The sequence below is a fragment of the Hyla sarda genome, chromosome 6 (assembly GCF_029499605.1).
Source record: "Hyla sarda isolate aHylSar1 chromosome 6, aHylSar1.hap1, whole genome shotgun sequence".
Lineage (NCBI taxonomy): Eukaryota > Metazoa > Chordata > Amphibia > Anura > Hylidae > Hyla > Hyla sarda.
Window position 1 is genome coordinate 114,988,883 of NC_079194.1, and position 23,734 is coordinate 115,012,616.

Genomic DNA, 23,734 nt, shown 5'->3' on the forward strand with positions numbered 1-23,734 from the left:
AGTCCCTGGATTACACAGTCTATCTGCCCTTCCAAGGCCACTTTGTACAGTATCTTTCCTCAGCTCTGCACAGCCATAGAGAGCCGAACACCACACCGACCCAGGAACTTCCTGCTCCCCCTCCTCTCCAGAAAGATCTCTTCTCTTAAAGCAACAACAACAACTGTGTCTTATTCTCACTTACAACAACACTGACATCTTGTGGCTGAAAGATGCATGACAGTCTGTGGGACTTTCTCAATAGAAATAATGGAGTTTAGTCATTCAAGGGGCTGACCCCCCCCTACATATAGGTCAACGAAGAGGTATCACGAAGAGGTTAATACACACATTACCCCGTCTGACACCACAATAGTATATCTAGTAGTAGCTCTCACTACAAGTTTGTTAGTTGTGTCTGGCAAATATTCAGTCAGATGTTCCTTAATGCTATAATGGATATAAGGGAAACTCCTTGTGCCTCTGCACCTCCTATAGAGTGAGCTTTGAAGGCATTCATTGAGAGAAGTTAAGACCCTATTGGACTGCTTCATGCAGGAGAGTGTTGAGCCAGAATTGGACCTGGTAACATTTGGTTGGTACTGTCTGGAACCCTGGACACATAGCAACCAGCTTGCAAATCAGGCTGGCAACCTCTCTAAGGCTGGGTTCACACCACGTTTTAGCAATACAGTTCCCTTATACATTTTCAATTTGAAAACCGCATGGAACCGTATTGAAATGCATTGACTCTTAATTGAAAACCGTATGGCAAAAGATGCATCTGGTTGTGTCCGTTTTGCATCCTGTATGGTTTTGTCAGTTTTTTCCCGTACCCAAAACCTTAACCTACCAGGGTTTTTGGTCTGGGTGAAAAAACGCATTGAAACATATACTTTTTTTAAACATGGGAGTCAATGGTAACCGTACAGAACCGTATGTGTGTACGGTTTCATACGGTTTTCACCATGTGGTTTTTGACTTTGCACAGTTTTTTTCTTGGAATTTCAATCAAACAAGTGAAACTTTATTCATAATGGAGTGAAAAGTTAAAAACGTATACGTTTAAAAAAAAAAAAAAAAAAAAAACAGATGCAACCGGACATCATTTTTCAAACCGAATACTGATTAAAATTTGTACACACGTTTTAATACAGTTTAGTCAGGTTTTGAGGAATCTGTTTTTTATCAAAAACCTGAAACTGGAACTGTATTGCAAAAACCCAGCAGAGGTATTCTGAACTTTTGTGAATTGGTTTATCAGGTGTACGATTTTTCTTCTGGTATGCCAAAAGTAAAATTTACAGTCTTGAGCGAAAGCCCTAGAAATAGAACTGATTTTGTAGGAGAAAAATGACTTTCCTGTATATAAACTTGTCTCTGAGTAGTGCCAGTAGGCTGTTTTTGTTGAACTTTTAATTCTTCCACATTTGTTAGGATAACAAGGAGATTGTGTATGTATATTAGCCATGTCATCCCAAACAGCCTTAAATGGGACACTATTACCTACATAACCCAGGACAATGTATATGATGCATTGGATAAGCCAAACACCACCATGTTCAAATGAAAGTGCCTACCTTTTCATTGGAATCTTTAGCAGATCACTTTTTGAGTGACACAAATTGCAAGGGTATCTGTCACACAAGATTACTTTTGATGATGTAAAAATCCTTAGTCCTCAGTGCCTCATCACCTATGGTGAATGTGCAGTAGACATGTGGTATTGTGTAATAAATTGCCAGCTAATAGTTACTAGATAATCAACTATTTAATGAACCATTAAAAATACTAGAAACAGATAAAATATATTTTCTGGAGATCTGCCTCCACAGGGCCCTTGTGGTTAATAGGCCGACTCCAGAATACCAATACAAATATAATTATAATTATACAATATTGCGGTCCACCTGAGAATCTTGTGACATTAATCAAGAAAATCTGTAAATAAAAATCTGTAGAGAAAATAATAATGATATTCTATTCTGAATATATTATTGCCGTACTATATGTATGGCAATTTAGTTCATCCTGCAAAAGAAAAAATGTCTCTGATTCTGTCAATGATATTCATGTAACCAACCACTGTAAAGAAATAAATCCAAGTCTGTAAAAGAAATGTATCCAAGTTCTAAAAACAAGAGATATTGTGTCCAAGTTCTGTAAATGGAAATATCCCCTGAAATATCGTTGCCGCCGCTGTCCCTGCACGCCCGCTGCCGGACTCTGCAGTAACTGCAAGTGTAATGAGGGAACGGGGTATGCAGGGTGGGCGGGGAGGGAACGGGCTAGTGCCGTAGTGGGGGGGGGGGGGGGGGGGGGAGAACGGGCTAACAAAAAAAAAACAAAAAAAAATAGGATGGTGGGAGCTACCCTTTAACTTAGGGGAGGGGTTGGGAGGAGCGATGTCTGTAGGATGGTTTTTTTCCAGCGGTTGCTGCAATATAAAATAGCGTGCAGCACTCTGAGTCATTTAAACCTGGGTCATCATATCCCAAAAAGGCCAACAGAGGATAAGGGGAGGAATAAATGAGGTCAGATAAGTATAAGTAAAGGATGTCACTTTGCTCGAAAACTCACAAATCATGGAAAAGTCTTGTGAATGATGGTATGGGTCAGCCCAGCCTCTGGTGCACCTGTGGCCTAATCAAAAATGGCCGATAAGTTAAGAGGGGTTGATCACATACCTGTTCATGGTATGTTGATCAACACTTGTTGGGCACTTGTACGCTTGGGCCTTCATATTTTGGGTAAAGACTAACGCCGCTTCTTATACCTTGTTTAGCATAAACAAAAGTGGGTCTACTGCATTTGCAACTTTGAACAGTACTGTTAACCCTTTAAGGACCCGGGCTTTTTCGGTTTTTTCATTTTCAATTTTTCCTCCTTAACTTTAAAAAATCTTAACTAAAATTTTCACCTACAATTCTATATGATGGCCTCAGTCATTTTACCCAAAAATCTACAGTGAAATGGGAAAAATAATCAATGTGCGACAAAATTGATGAAAAAACACTATTTTATACGTTTTGGGGGCTTCCGTTTTTACACAGAACATTTTTCGGCAAAAATGACACCTTATCTTTATTCTGTAGGTCCATACGGTTAAAATGATAACAAAAAAGAGCCCTCATAGCGACCTGAACACAGAAAAATAAAAAAAATTATAGGGCTCAGAAAATGACAATTTTAAACGTAGGTTTGATTTTGTATCACTTCAGAAAAAAATCATGAATACATGCAGGAAAATGAATACGTTTAAAATTGTCATTTTCTGAGCCCTATAACTTTTTTTTATTTTTCTGTGTTCAGGGCGCTATGAGGGCTCATTTTTTGCGCCGTGATCTGAAGTTTTTAGCGGTACCATTTTTGTTCTTTTTGCCCCCATAAGTGGCTATAACATTGCATGTACTGATCTTTACCACTGATTGATGCATCTCCATAGGAATGGATCAATCAGTGTTTTCGGCGATTGAATGCTCAAGCCTGGATCTGATCCGACTGCAGGAAGGAAGGTAAGAGACCTTCCTCCTGTGCTACAGCTGTTCGGGATGCCGCGATTATACCGCGGCGATCCCGAACAGCTCCCTGAGCTAGCCGGGCACTTTTACTTTAGTTTTTAGCTACGCGGCTCAGCTTTGAGCGCGCGGCTAAAGGGCTAACAGCGTGCGGCACCACGATCAGTGCCGCGCGCTATTAGTGGCGAGTCCCGGCTTCACTATGACGCCGGGCCCGCCGCGATATGATGCGGGGTCACCGTGTGACCCCGCGTTATATCGCAGGACCGGGACTCAGGGCGTAAGTTTACGCCCTGGGTCCTTAACCTGTTAAGGACCAAGGGGCGTAAACTTACGCCCCTAGTCCCGCTCCCGTGATATAACGCGGGGTACACCGTAACCCCGCATCATATCACGGCGGGCCCGGCGTCATAGTGAAGCCGGGACCCGCCGCTAATAGCGCGCGGCACTGAACGCGGTGCCGCGCCCTATTAACCCTTTAAAAGTGAAAGTAAAATGTGCCGGTTAGCTCAGGGAGCTGTTCGGGATCGCGGAGGTATAATCGCGGCATCCCGAACAGCTGTACTACAGGAGGAAGGTCTCTTACCTTCCTTCCTGCAGTCAGATCGCCAAATGAATGCTTCAAGCCTGAGATCCAGGCTTGAGCATTCAATCGCTGAAAACACTGATTGATCCATTCCTATGGAGATGCATCAATCAGTGGTAAAGATCAGTTAATGCAATATTATAGCCCCCTATAGGAGCTATAATATGGCATAAGAAAAGTGTAAAAAAATCATTAATCCTTTCAATGATCCCTTCCCCTAATAAAAGTTTGAATCTCCTGGCATTTCCCAGAATAAAAAAAAAAAACTGTGTAAATAAAAACAAAAATAAACATATGTGGTATCGTAGCGTGCGGAAATGTCCGAAATATAAAAATATACTGCTTTTTAAACCAGACGTTCAATGGCGTACGCGCAAAAAAATTCCAAAGTCCAAAATAGCGTATTTTTGGTCACTTTTTATATCATGAAATGATTAATAAAAAGCATTCAAAAAGTCCGATCAATGCAAAAATGGTATCGACAAAAAAAACTTCAGATCATGGCGCAAAAAATGAGCCCCCAAAGCCCCCTGAACACGGAAAAATAAAAAAGTTATAGGGCTCAGAAAATGCCAATTTTAAACGTATACATTTTCCTGCATGTATTTATGATTTTTTTTATTTCCGTAGTAATACAAAATCAAACCTATACAAGTAGGGTATCACTTTAACCGTATGGACCTAGAGAATAAAGAAAAGGTGTCATTTGTAACAAAAAATGTACTACGTAGAAACTGAAGCCCCCAAAAGTTGCAAAATGGCATTTTTTTTCAATTTTGTCGAACAATGATTTTTTTTTCCGTTTTGCCGTAAATTTTTGGGTACAATGACTGATGTCATTACAAAGTAGAATTAGTGGCGCAAAAAATACGCCATAATACAGATTTTTCTGTGCAAAATTGAAAGAGTTATGATTTTTTAAAGGTAAGGAGGAAAAAACGAAAGTGCAAAAAACGAAAAACACCTGGTCCTTAACCCCTTAAGGACCGGGGGTTTTTCCGTTTTTGCATTTTCGTTTTTTGCTCCTTGCCTTTAAAAAATCATAACTCTTTCAAATTTGCACCTAAAAATCCATATGATGGCTTATTTTTTGCGCCACCAATTCTACTTTGTAATGACGTCAGTCATTTTGCCCAAAAATCTATGGTGAAGCGGGAAAAAAAATCATTGTGTGAGAAAATTGAAAAAAAAAAACGCTGTTTTGTAACTTTTGGGGGCTTCCGTTTCTACATAGTACGTTTTTGGTGAAAATGACACCTGATATGTATTCTGTAGGTCCATACGATTAAAATGATACCCTACTTATATAGGTTTGATTTTTTCGGACATCTGGAAAAAATCATAACTACATGCAGGAAAATTAATACGTTTAAAATTGTCATCTTCTGACCCCTATAACTTTTTTATTTTTCCGTGTATGGGGCGGTATGAGGGCTCATTTTTTGCGCCGTGATCTGAAGTTTTTAACGGTACCATTTTTGCATTGATAGGACTTATTGATCACTTTTTATTCATTTTTAAATGATATAAAAAGTGACCAAAAATGCACTATTTTGGACTTTGGAATTTTTTTGCGCGCACGCCATTGACCGAGCGGTTTAATTAATTATATATTTTTATAATTCGGACATTTCCGCACGCGGTGATACCATACATGTTTATTTTTATTTTTATTTACACTGTGTTTTTTTTTTTTATTGGAAAAGGGGGGTGATTCAAACTTTTAATAGGGGAGGAGTTAAATGATCTTTATTCACTTTTTTCCCCACTTTTTTTTTGCAGTGTTATAGGTCCCATAGGGACCTATAACACTGCACACACTGATCTTCTATGTTGATCACTGGTTTCTTATGAGACGATTCTGCCGCATGACTGCTCATGCCTGGATCTCAGGCACTGAGCAGTCATTCGGCGATCGGACAGCTGTTCGGGATGCCGCGATTAGCCGCGGCTATCCCGAACAGCCCGACTGAGCTAGTCGGGAACTTTCACTTTCACTTTTAGCCGCGCGGCTCAGCTCTGAGCGCGCGGCTAAAGGGTTAATAGCGCGGTGCCGCGATCGGCGCTGCGCACTATTAGAGGCGGGTCCCGGCTTCACTATGACGCCGGGCCCGCCGTGATATGACGCGGGGTTACTGTGTAACCCCGCTTTATATCAGAAGAGCAGGACCAAGGACGTACCGGTACGTCCTTGGTCCTTAAGGGGTTAAGGGGATAACAGGTTAAAGGGGTACTCCGGTGAAAAACTTTTTTTTTTTTTTAAATCAACTGGTGCCAGAAAGTTAAACAGATTTGTAAATTACTTCTATTAAAAAATCTTAATCCTTCCTGTACTTATTAGCTGCTGAATACTACAGCGGAAATTCTTTTCTTTTTGAAACAGACATCACGAGCACAGTGCTCTCTGCTGACATCTCTGTCCATTTTAGGTACTGCCCAGAACAGCATATGTTTGCTATGGGGATTTCCTTTTACTCTGGCAGTTCCTAAAATGGACAGAGATGTCAGCAGAGAGCACTGTGCTCATGATGTCAGCAGACAGCTCTGTGTTTCAAACAGAAAAGAATTTCCACAGTAGTATTCAGCAGCTAATAAGTACAGGAAGGAGGAAGGATTAAGATTTTTTTAATAGAAGTAATTTACAAATCTGTTTAACTTTCTGGCACCAGTTGATTTAAAAAAAAAAAAAAAGGTTTTTTCACCGGAGTACCCCTTTAAGTCCCAGTAACAGAGAGAATTACCATCTATTTGACGATTAGAAGCCGATGTCTCTTTATGTTAATGTGAGATAATGACCTCTGTGAGAGATGTCGTGAAATACTAATTCAAGTATGTTCAGATGGTGACATATTCATCTCCTAAAAGATCCCAGTGGAGAGATCATTACACCTCAAACACCTCAGACTGCCCTTAGGCTCAGACAACGCGGAGTCAGTCAAAGGCTGGATCCCTGACAACTTTTTATTATTTTTTGGTCTGATGTCCTCCACAAAGAAGAGACATGGGAAGGTTTCCTATACATCCATGCTGCTGTTAAAAAAAAACTCCTGCGTGCAGCGCGAGAGCCGCCTCACAGGGAACCACATGATCCACGTTAAGCTTTCATTTTCCCCAGCACGATTGGGAAGAAGCCCCCTATACCCTAATGCTGTTTAATAGGTGGCTGCCTCCTTGATGTAAAATCAATAATACTGTCTTCTATGTACAATATAACTGCTATGATATTGCTTCCTATGTACAGAAATAGAACTACTATAACGTTGTTCTGTTAACCTAAGATCTGTGATGGCCTTGTTCTATGTGACATTAGGTTGAACATGGATAATGTCTCTTTCAGGTGCAGATCGATTTATGGACGACATTGCTCGGATGATTGGTTACCGGCCTCTCCCTTACATGAAGTGGTGCTGGTCTGTGATTACTCCTCTTGTCTGCGTGGTGAGTCTTATGCAATTAAGATACAAGATACACAAAAAAAGTATATATGTTTATATATGTTGTTTATATGTATGTGTATATATATATATATATGTATATATATATATATATATATACATATATATATATATATATATATATATATATATATATATATAGATATATAGGGGGAGATTTATGAATGCATTCCTGACACTTTTTTGTCTGTAATTTGGCGTATTTATTTTGCGCAGTGAGTCTTTGCACTACAAATTTGCGCTTTTTTCAAATAGACACCTTTGGCAAAGGTGACTGTGAAATGCAGTGCTTCATTCTTGACTATGCAGTGGACAAGATTTATTAACTGTGCCTTTTTTTAAACCGCAAAAACGGCAAAAATAAAGTGCAGATGGGCAAATTCATACCACATCTGCCTTGCCTTCGAAAAGTGACAGCAAGTTCTGAGGTGATTTTTCATTTGTGCAAAATTTATCAAAGTCTTATTGATAGATGTGGTGCAAGTAAGCCAAAAACACAGCAAGAAAGAGCAGGAGGAATGACTGCCCACAGCCACACAAAGATAAATCTCCCCATAATGGCCCTCATTTACTATTGGAAACCCGACATGTTTTGTCGGGTTGTGCACCAGATTTTGGCGTATTGTGCCAGAAATTCTGTTTGCGCCAGATTTTGCACCAGGATTTGCGCCAGAATTAAAAAAACCCAGACGAACTCTCCATTTTGCTAAGAAAACCCTGAAAATGGGGCGTGGCTGCAGGGAAAAGTGGGCGTGGTCTCCGAAAAGAGACCTGTTCTCGACATTTTCACAAAAACCCAACATATTTACTAAGGTTTCCACAGAAAATGTGGTGGATTTGAGCTGAGGAAAACCAGACAGATCAGAGCATGTGTAAAAAAAAGCAAAGTGTAGGGAAAGTGGAAAATGTAGGGAAACCTTAGTAAATACCGTGGGAAAAATTAATTGTAGGGAATTAAAACCCACAAATAAACCTACACTCCACTCTTCGTAAATGAGGGCCAATGTGTATAAAAAAATATATAGTAAAAGGAGGAGGTCTTATAAACGGATGGTGCACAGTGCCATCTAGTGGAGACATGGCACACATTACAAAGAATTGGATACAGTGGTCCCTCAACATACGATGGTAATTCGTTCCAAACGACCCATCGTTTGTCGAATCCATCGTATGTTGAGGGATCCGTGCAATGTAAAGTATAGGCATCTGTACTCACCTGTCCCTGTCGCTCCGGACCAGGTCCTCACCGCTCCCGCTGCTGTTCCAGGGGCTCCCGATGCTGTCTCGCTGCTCCGGTGTCTTCTTTGGGATCCTCCGGTGTCTTGCGCATCTTCTGCAGGGTCCGGGCCTCGCTTTGCGGTGACGTCATTACGCTGCTGCGCCGGCGCGGCGTGCGTAGTGACGTAATAACGACGCCGGAAAGCAAGGCCCGGACCCTGGAGAAGATGCGCAAGACGCCGGAGGATCGCGAAGTGGACCCGGATCAGCGGGGATAGGTAAGTGAACCTGCTGGGGCACATTACACTGCTATCCGACAGCAGCTTAAGCATTTTGCGCTGTCGGATAGCAGTTAATGCGATGGCCCCGACATATAAAAGCATCGTATGTCGATGCTGACATCGACATGCGATGGCCTCTGAGAGGCCATCATATGTCGATTTTATCATATGTCGGGGCCATCGTAGGTCGGGGGGTTACAGCCAAATTTGCACCGCAGGCTCAGTGCTCAGATCACACGGTTAAAGTGTTGTTCTAACTTCTGCCAGAATCTGTCAGTATTCAATAGGACAGCGCTTATGTCTGCAGCAAATTGCCATGGACATAAATGCTGATTCCGGATAATTTCTGCTCCATACAGAAGATGGTGGATCCTTAGAGGAATTCAGTGAGGCAGGGGTGGACTGACAACTCACGGGCCCCCGAGCAGTAGGGGATCCTTGGGGCCCCCATGCGCCCAACCATGTGTAAGCTACACCCATATAGATACCCTGCTCACATACAACAAATAAAAAAATATTTCAATACATAAAGAAAATACAGAAAACATTTCATAAAATTTAAAAGAAACAACGCAATTTTTTTAGGGTGTTAGTTTCTACACAGTATATTTTACAGTTAAACTTACACCCTAAAAAATTGCGTTGTTTGTTTTAAATTTTATGAAATGTTTTCTGTATTTTCTTTATGTATTGAAATATTTTTTTTATTGTATGTGAGCAGGGTATCTATATGGGTGTAGCTTACACATGGTTGAAACTTTTTGTAAAACAAAAAACAAAAAAAACGAACATACATAAAATTGTACTATTCTGACCCCTATAATATATTTTTATTTTTCTGCAAACAGGGCTGTAGGAGGGTAATTTCTTGTGCCATGATCTGTAGATTTTATTGGTATCCTTTTTGTTTAGATGGTACTTTTTGATCGCTTTTTATTAATTTTATGATATCTGATGTGACAAAAGTATTTTTCTTTAGGTTTACGCCATTCACTGTCCTCTCCTAATATTAACACTATGACCACTGACATCACCCTCTGACATCACCACTGAGTACTCACTGACATCAACCCCAACAGTGACCCCACCAGCAGAATAGTGAGCGCAGCTCTGTAGTATAATACAGGATATAACTCAGGATCTGTACAGGATAAATAATGTTATGTATGTAAACAGTAACCCCACCAGCAGAATAGTGAGCGCAGCTCTGGAGTATAATATAATACAGGATCAGTACAGTATAAATAATGTATATACTGTATACCAGTGTTTCCAACCCAACCAGGGTGCCTCCAGCTGTTGCAAAACTACAACACCCAGCATGCTGGGAGTTGTAGTTTTGCAACAGCTGGAGGCACCCTGGTTGGGAAACTCTGCTGAATACAGTAACACACCAGCAGACCGTAGGAAGAACTCCCCCAACAGGACCTTCAGCTCTGCCCCCACAGGTCACATGATTGTTGTTTGTTGTCTGTGGAGATCGCTGATTCTCAGTGACTGCCCAACCAGGACCTGCATAATACCGGGAAGGGAGGGGAATGGGGGGGAGAGAGATTTAGGATTAAAAAAAAATAAAAAAAAGTACTGGCAGTTGCGGGCCCCACTCAGGACCAGGCCCTCGGACAGTGCCGACCTGTAATTCCGCCCCTGCAGTGAGGAAATGTTTTCAATGAGCTAGCTGAGTACGCGGCATTGCTCAGTTTTTCCTTCCTAATCCTTGTTGGGGAGGAAAATCAACAAGGGAGGAAGCTTTTGACTTCATACCCCATCCTTATATATTGTTGTCATAGCCCAACCTCCTATCCTGACCTCCTATCACGTCCTCTTATCCCGTCCTCCTATCCCTTCCTCCTATACTGTCCTCCTATCCCAACCTCATGTCCTGTCCTCATGTCCCATCCTCATATCCCAACCTCATGTCCCGTCCTCATGTCCCGTCCTCATATCCCGTCCTTATGTCCCATCCTCATGTCCTGTCCTCAGGTGGGAATGATTTGTGATGAAGATACTGTAAGCTGAAAATAGAAGGGGACGTGGCTTTGTGGGGCTGGGAGTGATTTGCAAGCCAGATCGATGCACAAAAAGGGACATATAAGTAACATTTGACCAAGTATTATCGAAATCTCTCCAGACGTTTGGAAGTTTTGCAGTAACATATATTTCCCATAGACTTGTATGGGACTTTAAACAAAAACCCTGGCAAATTGGGGTGAGTAAGGGTTAAATCACCTATCCTATGTTTGTTGTTGACATATAAGTAACATTTGTGCCAAGTTTCATGTTAATATCTTTAGCCGTTTGGACATGATGCTGGAACATATATACACACATACCTTGGCCCTCATTTACTAACAGGATCCCGACACTTTTTGTCGGGTTTTGCGCCAGAATTCTGTCTGCGCCAGAATTTGCGCCAGAATCTGGCGCACAACCCGACAAAATCAAAATTACTCAGAGTGAAAAAAAACAAAACAACAAAAGGGGCGTTTTCCCAACAAAAAGAGAAAAAACACTCAGAGTGTGAAGAAAACTCACAGGAAAACCTGTGAGTTTTGCTTCTCAGAAAACCGACAGCTCAGAGCTGTTGGGAAATTCCTCAAAACTGAGTGAATCCTGCTACCCCAAGCATGGAACAGGGTCTGTTCCATGTTGGGGGTAGTAGTAGAGGGGCTGAGGGATTGATCGCACCGGGTCTCACTTCTGAGACCCGATCCGATCAGATGTTATTAAGCAGGGGAGCGGGCGGCATGTTCCGATCCCCTGCAATGTACAGTAAACTTTCATTTTTAAATTCCCCACCAGTCCACCAGGAGCCCTGAATGGCTGGGACCGAGGAGCCAATCAGGGCTCCTGGCAGGCTTTTAATATAGAAGCACTGTGGTGGGCAAAGATGTATAGAATCGCTGGGGGGGTATATATCTGGCCCCTCCAGCATTTCTATATATCTTTCCCCCGCTGCGCTATATCAAACTTAGTGCCTGCTGCGCTTGAATAAATGTACTGCCCGCTGCGCATATACTGACCCCCGCTGCGCATATACTGACCCCCGCTGCGCATATACTCACCCCCGCTGCGCATATTTATATATATACACTGATCTACTCCCTCCCCTGGCTGCCAATGAATGAAAACTCTATTAGCGGCGGAGCGGAAGGCTGGATATATGTCTGACCCTCACATCATACATATACAAATGCCGGCTCACCGCAAGTGACAAGTGACAAGTAAAGCAGTGCAGGGAGGCTTACTTGTCATTCATAGCGGTGAGCCGGCATTTGTATATGTATGATGTGAGGCTCAGACATATATCCATATGTCGGACCCCCACAGCATGATATGCAGCTGCTGCCCGCTATGAATGACAAACTCTTAGCAGCGTGAGCGGTCAGCAGCCTTCCGCTCCGCCGCTAATAGAGTTTTCATTCATTGGCAGCCAGGGGAGGGAGAAAATATGAATATTAATATGCGCAGCTGGGGGGGGGGGGGTCAGTGTACATATATAAAAATGTGCAGCGGGGGTCAGTTTATGCGCAGCGGGGGTCAGTATCCATATATAATAGCGCTGGGGGGGCAGTACATTTATTCAAGCGCAGCGGGCACTAAGTTTGATATAGCGCAGCAGGGGGAAAGATATATAGAAACGCTGAAGGGGCCAGATATATACCCCCCCAGCGATTCTATACATCTTTGCCCACCACAGCGTTTCTATATTAAAACCCTGCCAGGAGCCCTGATTGGCTCCTCGGTGGGGAATTTAAAAATGAAAGTTTACTGTACATTGCAGGGGATCGGAACATGCCGCCCGCTCCCCTGCTTAAGAACATCTGATCGGATTGGGTCTCAGAAGTGAGACCCGGTGCGATCAATCCCTTAGCCCCTATACCACTACCCCCAACATGGAACAGACCCTGTTCCATGATGGGGGTAGTAGTACTAGCACTAATGTAGTCAGAATTTGCAGAGACTTTTTTCTGTCCCACAGAATACATTTTGTGCGACAGAATAAAAACCTGCGACAGAAAGAAAGGGAAATTGGGCGACAGATTAGTAAATAGCATCAGGAAAAAAAGGAGTAAAGGACTTGCAAAAACACAAACCAACACTCCACTCTTAGTAAATGAGGGCCATTGAGTTTTATATATATATATATATATATATATATATATATATATATATATATTTATATATATATATATATAATATAGATGTCCTCTGTGTGAAAAGACCCTTATAGTCATGTAGTCTCATGTTAGGCATACCCCTTACACAACATACCAACATACTGTATATAAAACAACCTGTTTTATGTTTAGATTCCTTTTTATTTTATTTTATAGATGATCCACACTGTTACTCTTCTCTTCATCAACCTCTACCAAATTATAAATGAACTTTGCTTTGCTACAGAGGAAACCTATCGAGCCGCCTTATAGAAAGATTCTCTCTGTTGTCCATAACAACCAGACCTCAGCTTTAATTTTACCAAAGAAGCACGAGAAATCAAAGCTTCCATTGGCTGCTATGGACAACAAAGAAAATATTACTATAAAACAGCTTCATAATTCTCATAAATGTATTATAAATAGGAGGGGCTTAGTGGATGGGGTGTGGCCTCTCACAATCCGATACATTTACTATAATTTACACCATAAATTAATTGTAGCAGAAATCTACACAAGCTCATTGCTGGTGTAGATCTCAGTTTGTGGCACTCAGATAGCCACAGATGCACCAAATGTATTAAAATGCTGGTGCACATTTTAATAAATTTGGCAGATATAAGTGGGCTTATATTTTAGACTACCATATAAAATATCAATCTTAAGTAAAACTTAAAGGAGAGCTGTAGTGCAATATGACTATAGTTATAGATCGCGGGGGGTCCGACCACTGGGGCCCCCCGTGATCTCCTGTATGGGGCCGCAACAGTTTACAGGAAGTGCTGTGTAATCCCCAGCAGGAAGCCGCAGCAGACACGCCCCCTCTATGTATCTTTGTGGGATTCATGGAGGGGGCATGTCAGCCGTGTCATGTGGGGACAGAACGCCCCCTACCAGCATACTGCTACTGTCCCTTACAGGAGATCACGGGGGTCCCAGCGGTCAAACTCCCCCCACGATCTAAAATGTATCCCCTATCCTTCGGCTAGGGGATAAGTTATATTGCACTACAGTTCTCCTTTAATATTGAGTAAAATATATATAAATATATATATACATACAGTATGCAGGAATTGTCTCAGCTTCCTTTTTACTTCTGGGGCCATTTTAGCTGTTATGCCAGTCCATATGTCTGCAAGTACTAATCCCTTCTTGTTTCTTTGATTTCAGGGTATTTTCTTGTTTCATGTGGTTAACTACAAGCCTCTGACATACAACAAAACCTATGTCTATCCCTGGTGGGGTGAGGCAATTGGCTGGGGTCTGGCCCTGGCTTCTATGCTGTGTATTCCACTGACTGTTGTATGCAAGCTGCTAACATCCAAAGGGTCTATGCGGGAGGTAAGGCCCACTTTAAGGAATTACAACTTGATGGTTGACTTACAAATAGACAGTTACTTGGAATATGTACACACTGGATGTCTGCTTATTTATAAATCCATTGCTCTTAAAGGGGTGGTCTCAACTATTTATGCCTATGGCAAGGCTTGACAAATCCCAGTGGACAGTTTTATTTTTACAGGGTTAAAGAGACACTTATGTTAGTGACAGATAAGGAGAGATGAAGGGGACACTAGTAACGTGCATGGAGGGGGAAACTGAATAGTGCACACAGAAGAACAAAGGTACAGGGTTTCAGCTAACAAGTAACATGTATGGGGCTTTAGAACGGTAAAAATACCACAGCTGTAAAAGGGCACTTACCGACATGTAATGCACAAAGGTGTTGGAGAGGATTCCTACAGATTTGTAAAAGTATAGCACTAGACAATCCTGGTGTGTCCAACCACCTTCCCCAAATCAGTTTGAATGTATTAATGTACATAAATGTAGAAAATATATAAAGGGGTGTCGTTAAAATATAACATTTATTCATACAGGAATATAAAAGCCACCAGATGGAACAGTGTAGTCACCCAAAGGTGCTATAGAGACAGAGAAAAAGGAGATCCTCAATAGTCCAATACTCCGGAGTTGGCGTAATGAGGATACTGTTAGAATAAAGAACTATTACTATACACTCCTGATAAATATGCGTTGTGCATTTATTCTGGAGGGCACTATAGAATTTTTTTTTTTACAAAATCAATTGCACGCGTTTCTGACGTGTTTCTGTCCTCATTCTATAATACAAGGCACATGGAAACATCCTCAGGGGAACCTGGTGAAGCCAGAATAATAGTTCAATTATAATTCTTGAAACAAGGGTGCATTTATATAGTTTAAATGTGCACTCCTTAAAGTGGTACTCCGGTGGAAAACTTTTATTTTTTTTAATTTTTTAATTTTTTTTAAATCAACTGGTGCCAAAAAGTTAAACAGATTTGTATATTACTTCTATTAAAAAAAAATCTTAATCCTTTCAGTACTTTTTAGGGGCTGTATACTACAGAGGAAATGCTTTTCTTTTTGGATTTCTCTTCTGTCACGACCACAGTGCTCTCTGCTGAACTCTGCTGTCCATTTTAGGAACTGTCCAGAGCAGGAGAAAATCCCCATAGCAAACATATGCTGCTCTGGACAATTCCTAAAATGGACAGCAGAGGTCAGCAGAGAGCACTGTGGTTGTGACATAGGAAAAATCCGAAAAGAAAAGCATTTCCTTTGTAGTAAACAGCCCCAAAAAAGTACTGGAAGGATTAAGATTTTTTAATAGAAGTCATTTACAAATCTGTTTAACTTTGGCACCAGTTGATTTAAAAAAAATAGTTTTCCACGAGTGTAAATGTGGATACAATAACATCACACTGCTGTTAAATTATCCGTGCAGGAACATCCCAGGAAAAATAACCCCTGCAGAAAGCAGACAATAGGAAATAGTTCAAGAATTATTAATGAACTATTATTCTGGCTGCACCAGGTTCCTCTAAGGATGTCCACATGCGCCTTGCATTATAGCATGCGGACAGAAATGCGTCGGAAACGCGTGCAATTGATTTTGAAAGAAAAATTCTATAGTGCCCTCCAGAATTGGGAGTGTATAGTATTCTAACAATAGCCTCATTACGCCAACTCCGGAATATTGGACTATCTCTATAGCACCTTTGGGTTATATTCCTGTATGAATAAATGTTATATTTTAACGACAGCCCTTTATATATTTTCTACATTTATGTTCTAAGTTGTTTGTAGGGTCCATATCAGGCTTTTGTGTGTCCTTTATTAAAGGGGTATTTTTTATATATATCAACTGGCTCCAGAAAGTTAAACAGATTTGTAAATTACTTCTATTAAAAAATCTTAATCCTTTCAGTACTTATGAGCTTCTGATGTTAAGGTTGTTCTTTTCTGTCTAAGTGCTCTCTGATGACATGTGTCTCGGGAACCGCCCAGTTTAGAAGAGGTTTGCTATGGGGATTTGCTTCTAAACTGGGCGTTTCCTGAGACACGTGTCATCAGAGAGGACTTAGACAGAAAAGAACAACCTTAACTTCAGAAGCTCATAGGTACTGAAAGGATTAAGATTTTTTAATAAAAGTAATTTACAAATCTGTTTAACTTTCTGGAGCCAGTTGATATATAAAACATTTTTTTTCCCTGGATAACCCCTTTAATTACACATCTGATATTGAATTTATTAATGTACATTTCAAATAAACTCCCCTCTCTAGTCCTATAATTCCTGAAGAACAGGAGGGGCTGAGTGTGCCCAGTGCAAAGCAATGGTCTTGCGTGCCTGGTATAGTATCTGCTGGATCCCCAGAGACGTATAGTCATCACTCAGTTCTTGCTTAAGGAAGTCCACTACCAAATACAAGAGAAAAGGTCAAAAGATATGGCATATACCTTCCTATACGGACCCCACCAGTACTCTTCAAGCACCAACTGGCGTCTTCCAACTGACACATAGGAAAGGAGGAGTCTGGCCTAAGCCCTATTTTACATAGAAAGCTATATACCCTGTGCATCAGATTGAGTTGGGAAAGGTGGCGTGCCTCACTAAGGGACAGAGTAGAATTCCAATAGGTCAGACCATTGGGAATCAGTAATAGGGCCAACTTCACAAGCCTATTTCTCTTGCACTGTGAGCAGGTAAAAGGGGAGGTAATAGCCCCCATTGCAAACCCCTTATCCCCACTCCAGCAAAAGTGGATGGCTTGAGCTAATTAACAACCCAGACCCCACCTGGCAATCGTGAGCATGGCGGAGCTGGAGATATTGATAAAATGCCCTGTGTGGGAGCTTATAGTGCTCCTGAAGGCTAGCAATAGGAAAAATACACCCATCCCTCCTTATGTTGTATAAAGTACGGATCCCCACCACAACCCATGGTGAACCCCCCCCCCCCCCCCCCCAGCCAAAAGAGCTACAGTAGTTTGGGGTTCTTCCAGAGTAAACCATATGTAACCTGTGAGCTTCCATGTAGATTTCAGAGAATCCCAGACCTTGATCATAAGAGAAATTGTCAGTAACAGTCTAGTGGGGCCCAGATAATGTCCCACATTAAGTGCAGTCAGTGGGGAGTATGGCTAGAGAACCATCCCACCAAACCTCCAGAGATCCTCGGATTGTCCTGAGACCACCTCCTTAAGATAGGCTTAAAGGGGTTATCCAGGAAAAAACATTTTTTTTTATATATCAACTGGCTCCAGAAAGTTAAACAGATTTGTAAATTAAGGAAAGGAAGAGCAAGTCCAGCTCACCACCTGCACCGGCGTGTCTCGGACACATGTTGACCAACACGTATAGAGTAGACAAAGGAGAAATGGGCGTCCAGCACTCGGCATACGCTAAAAACGACAGCTTTATTCTTCATTGAAAGGACACAAACACTGCGGCATGAACAAAGGTGACGTGTTTCAGCGGAGCATGTTCACCTTAGTCATACGAGATTTGTACATTACTTCTATTAAAAAATCTTAATCCTTTCAATACTTATGAGCTTCTGAAATAAAGGTTGTTCTTTTCTGTCTAAGTGCTCTCTGATGACACGTGTGTCGGGAACCACCCAGTTTAGAAGCAAATCCCCATAGCAAACCTCTTCTAAACTGGGTGGTTCCCGAGACACGTGTCATCAGAGAGCACTTAGACAGAAAAGAACAACCTTAACTTCAGAAGTTCATAAGTACTGAAAGGATTAAGATATTTAATAGAAGTAATTTACAAATCTGTTTAACTTTCTGGAGCCAGTTGATATATAAAAAAAAGTTTTTTCCTGGATAACCTCTTAAAAGAGCATTCCCTCTTTAAATTTAAATACTTGTAAGATTGAATATAATCTTTGAATTGTCCTCTTCTGCCAAGCTATTGTTTAATGGATATATCTGTTTCTTGAAAAACTTTTGCTATTATAGCTTTCCAAGACTCTGGGAGATACTGGGAAAGTTTTTTTTTTTTTCGTTTTTTTTTTTTTTAAACAGACATTTGCTGGAGCTTGCCAATAGCATTTTGACACAAGGACTGTGGAGTTGTCGTTTAAATTCAGCAACATGATTTAATGTACTTTTTTGTTTTGTTTTTGTAGCGCTGGCACCACCTTACCACCCCGGTGTGGGGTCACCACCATCTTGAATACCTTACCCCTGAGGCTGAAACCAAACTGCTCCCTCCGGACTCTGTGGTCACAATCGGCAAGGAGAAAGCCACATTATTCGAAACAGTCATCTAAGAAGTCGCCCATGCTAGCAGCCTGCCGCTTCTGATGTGTTGTAATGTGTTGTGCCAATCCATCCATCTGTGTTTAACTCCTGTGCTGCTCCCCACAAGGTGGCCAAGCCCTGGTGAGGACGGCCTTGTGCAGTACACCGTGATATAACCAACCCCCTTCTCCTTTTCATTATGTATCATATCAGTGTCTGTTCTGTAATAGCTGGCTAGGGTAATATCAAAATATTCTTATGTATCACCTGCTTCACGCCAGCATTATGCCACGATGCCATGTCCTGGGTAATCTTGCTTTATCTAAAATTATGTTTACAAAGAATTGTTATGGTCTGGACCCATAGGTTCTGCATCCATGTAATATACAGAGCGAGGCTATAAGGCTCTTCTGGTGTAATTGTCCGCATCTAGACCAATACTTTGTATGAGGGAGCCCCAGCAACTGAGATGATACCCATAGAGAGCAGGCTTAAGTGCCTCTTTATCATGACAGAGCAAACAAGAGTGTACACAGAAAATAGGTGGCCCTATAACAAAGATCAAACTGGGCCCCTTCTTATAGTGCTGGGTTTTGCCACCCTAGACCCAATGATCTGGTGTTTGTTGCCCTCTCCACACCTTTTCTGTGACCCTATGGCCAATTTTCCACCTCCTTGTTTGTTATTGGGGAAGAGACCCTGTACATGACTCCAAAAGAATTGCACGGTCCCTCTCGCCAAGGGCTCCAAGCAGATGCACGGTCTGCCTTTATGATAAATATACCCTTGGAGACATGTTGTAATGCACCAATCTCTTTTGCAAGGCATGAGGAAAGGGAAAACATTGGGGTAAAGAAAAACACAGTGTCATCCTATCTAGTCATATCATGGTGGTAACTACCCACATCAGTAGTGGGCTTCATTGTGCAATGCGAATATACTATCAGTATGAACAGGAGAATGGCAACTAAGTGAAATACCTGAGCTATGGGGTTTCTCTGGTGTACATCTTGAGTAGCTTGGGCCTCATCTTCCTAAAATATGGTGCAAGATACTGGGCACCTACGACATCTCTTTCTAAAAAATTTGTCAGCACTAGATATGACTTGTAAGCTGCTAAACTTCTATGGACCCAAATGCTGTCGGAAACCTTTATAACTATGGTTCTCTGTACCTTTATTCTATAAAATACAATTACACCATAATAAAAGATTTAGAGACAGGACAAACCAATATTTTTAATTAATATCTTTTAACCCCAGTGAGGGGTTGAGCATCAGTCTGGAGCTCCTTGGGGCACCAGAGCTTATGGTTACTGGGGGAGATTTATCAAAACCTGTGCAGAGGAAGAGTGGTGCAGTTGCCCATAGCAACCAATCAGATCGCTTCTTTCATTTTCCACAGGCCTCTAAAGAGGCCTGTGGAAAATGAAAGAAGCAATCTGATTGGTTGCTATGGGCAACTGCACCACTCTTCCTCTGCACAGGTTTTGATAAATCTCCCCCACTGTGCCTACCCTTGACTATACAGAACATGTACAAAGCAACTTGCATTATTACAAAGTTGTCATTATCATTTCACCCATAGAACATATAATCTCTTTGACACGAATGATATGTGAACAACCCCATAAGACCTAGATCCTAGTAATAAGTGACTGGCTTCAAAGTTACCCAAAAATGTGGTTGTATCTTGGTGGATCTTTTGGGCCCATGGTTTACACAAGGATATCTTTGGTTCTAAAAATCCAGTCTAAAAAAATGTACTGATGATCAGTAAGATGAAATTGCCCATTATGATTATATTTTAAATATGTACAACCTTTATCCTCTTCTCTGCCATATATTGGAAAGGAGAAAATCCCCTCCCCCCCCCCAAAAAAAAAAACAAAAAACAATAACCCCAGTAAGGATCCCCATGAAGATATTAAACATGCGTTGAGTTTGAGTGTGCCCAGATAGAACTGCAAATTCTTCACCTCTTATAGCTAAATTGTTACTTCTGCTCTGTTTGATTTTTAGCTCTATGGTTCGCATCAAAGAACTATGTGGGGAAGTCATAAAGTAAGGTTTCTGTTAATTCTTAAGATAAATGAGTGAGGTTAGGTTCACTTACAGAATTTCTGTCTGAAATTCCACTTAGAAATTTCAGTCGGAAATTCAGTTTCAGCAGAATCCTATTGCTGGCAAAGGGATTCCGCCACACAGTGCGCACTACAGAATTTTAGTGGCGGAGATCACATCCCTGCTGGTCATAGGATGCATCTACCCACCAGGACTTGATACATCATCATCAGAAAGGCAGGTTAAGCCTTGAAGATGCTTCTTTAATTTCAGAAGATGAAAATCATTTGGACAAACTAGGGCTGCAGGATAGATGCTTTTAAATGACCATGGACCAAATCAACCATTGTGTGGTCTGGCATTGTCGGTCAAAAACCCTGGACAATAATTCCATGTACATCTATAACTAGATGCCACACTAGGCAGTGAATCCTCCACACTTTTCATATCCAAGAAAACAGTTTTCCAACTTGTTTGTAAGTTTTTGGAATTTTTTGATGATGGATTCCATTAGATCAGATTTAATCTTTGGAGTGTAATGAATAACTCAATCATTATAACCATCTTGTTGGACTTACTGAAGTTATCTTTCACCTACTTAGGACGACATAAGTACAGTGGTCCCTCAACATACGATGGTAATCCGTTCCAAATGAACCATCGTTTGTTGAAACCATTGTATGTTGAGGGATCCGTGCAATGTAAAGTATAGGACAGTGGTCTTCAACCTGCGGACCTCCAGATGTTGCAAAACTACAACACCCAGCATGCCCGGACAGCCAACGGCTGTCCGGGCATGCTGGGAGTTGTAGTTTTGCAACATCTGGAGGTCCGCAGGTTGAAGACCACTGGTATTGGAGGTTATACTCACATGTCCCCGCCTCTCCGGACCATCACCGCTCGTCATCGCTGCCCTGGATGTCGCCCTCCATCGCTGTTGCCGTGTCCCCGGGGTGTCCCTGACGCTCCGGCAAGGCCTCTGCTTCCCCGGCATCCTCGCTCTCCGTCGCCGCCATCACGCCGCTACGCACGCCGCCCCTATTGGATGACGGGACAGTGTGCGCAGCGATGTGATGACTACAATGGAGAGCGCAGACGATGCAGGGGATCCTGAAGAGGACGCGCCGGAGCCCCGAGGACAGGTAAGTGATCGTCAGCGGACCACATGGGGCATCGTAAACGGCTATCCGGTGGCAGCTGAAGCAGTCTGCTCTGCCGGATAGCCGTTTATGCAATACAAAAGCATCGTATGTTGATGCTGCCTTCAACATGCGATGGCCTCTGAGAGGCCATCGTATATTGAAATGATCATATGTCGGGGCCGTCGTAGGTCGGGGGGTCACTATATTATATGTAACTACAAGGTTACCATGAGTCTCCACTAGTGAGGTTCATTTTACCCCAACGCTTTTTTCTATACAGAGCAAGGTGACCACACCAGTGCTAAAGTGGTTGTATCAATAATAACACATTTAGGGTACATTCACATACAGGATACTGCGCAGATTTGTAACTGCAGATTAGAAGCTGTGCTCATCATCAGTAAACTAGAGAACCTTACTTTGATGACTTCCCCTAATAGATGACTTGCTGAGTGAGGTGTGGCTTGGAGCTCTAGGGTCCTGATTCAAAAGCTACATATTTGACCATTACCATGCCAATACTGGCCCATACAATGGTAGGTTGTACATACATGTATAATGGCTGATATGGCATTCTACCCCTGCACTGGCCATTTATGGGGCTTCTTTCCTTTTATCACATAAGGCATGGTGGGATCCCAAGGTATAAGACCTGGAACAGGACAGATATTAGACATAGATGCTTAGGGTTTGTTGAGGGGTTAGTGGAGAGCCTATCATGATGTATTGCATACAGTATATTGCTAAATGTTGTTACTTTATTGCAACTTAATTGTTACACATTAGTTTAATTTGTAAGAAATCATGAAGAGCAGAACTAGCCTTGAAGTATTTTTCATAAAAAAATCCTTGTGTGTTTCAGGGGTTTAGTCTGTATGGATCAGGTAGTAGGGATATGCACCAAAATTATAATTAACGTTATTTTAGGGTGTAAACATCCACCTGTCTTAATGGTTCAGCGTTGTTAACCAAGCCAAAAGCTGTCTTTTACTAGAGGGTTGGTCCCTAAACTACCATTGTGTTTACTGCAGGGCAATAGCTTTCTATACTTACCCCTATCCAAATTGTCAATATTAGCATTGTATGTATGAAAAATCTTCTACAGTGTGCATTATATGTATATTACCCAAGAAGAGTCATGTGGGTGGTCCCGGTCTCCCGAGGAGTCATGCAGTCCTAGATTAATTGACATCCTGCAGGGCAGGATATACTTTTACAAGCTCTGGTGGCATCCAGCACATGTGCGGCTGAAGCCAGATGCCTTTATGGCAGGGTTTTATAAGGTGCAATTTTAAAGGAACATATTTCACAAGTCTTTAAGGAAAAACACCTCCTAATTCAGAGGTTCTATTAAAAAGCCTAAATTTTAGTTTCTCTATGGCTGTAAGCGAATGATATTGGGAATACTGTTGAGGCAAGGAGGGTGTAGTAATGCTTGTGGTGGGAAACCATGTTATCATTTATTTATATAGTGGTTGCCTTTAAGAGCTTTTATTTGTCACCAAAGAAGCAATGTAATACTTGATAGGAGGATTACTTGATGCTATACCACAGTCCTTTAAATCTGTGACACTGAAGCCTTGTGTGTTGCTGGGAGTCCTACAAAAGTTGTCAGTCATGATGGATCCTTGTATCACTATGTACTCATCTCAATAGAGCACCTATGTCTCTTTCTTTGTATCCCATCCTTGTGTTCCATGTTTAGCGAGGGATGACAATCGAACTGGACCAGTTTGAAATCAGCCCTTGGTTC

General features: G+C 41.7%; 1 protein-coding gene across 1 annotated transcript in view; it reads left to right on the forward strand.

Annotated features, from left to right (window-relative positions):
* The window catches only part of LOC130275993 (sodium- and chloride-dependent creatine transporter 1-like), a 104,237-nt gene extending 84,101 nt beyond the window's left edge, over positions 1-20,136 (forward strand). Inside the window, exons 12-14 of the mRNA XM_056524772.1 lie at positions 7,421-7,521; positions 14,368-14,538; positions 18,662-20,136. Coding sequence (XP_056380747.1) covers positions 7,421-7,521; positions 14,368-14,538; positions 18,662-18,805 — 416 coding nt within the window. The 3' untranslated portion in view covers positions 18,806-20,136. The remainder of the gene's footprint in view (positions 1-7,420; positions 7,522-14,367; positions 14,539-18,661) is intronic.
* The last annotated feature ends 3,598 nt before the right edge of the window (positions 20,137-23,734 follow it).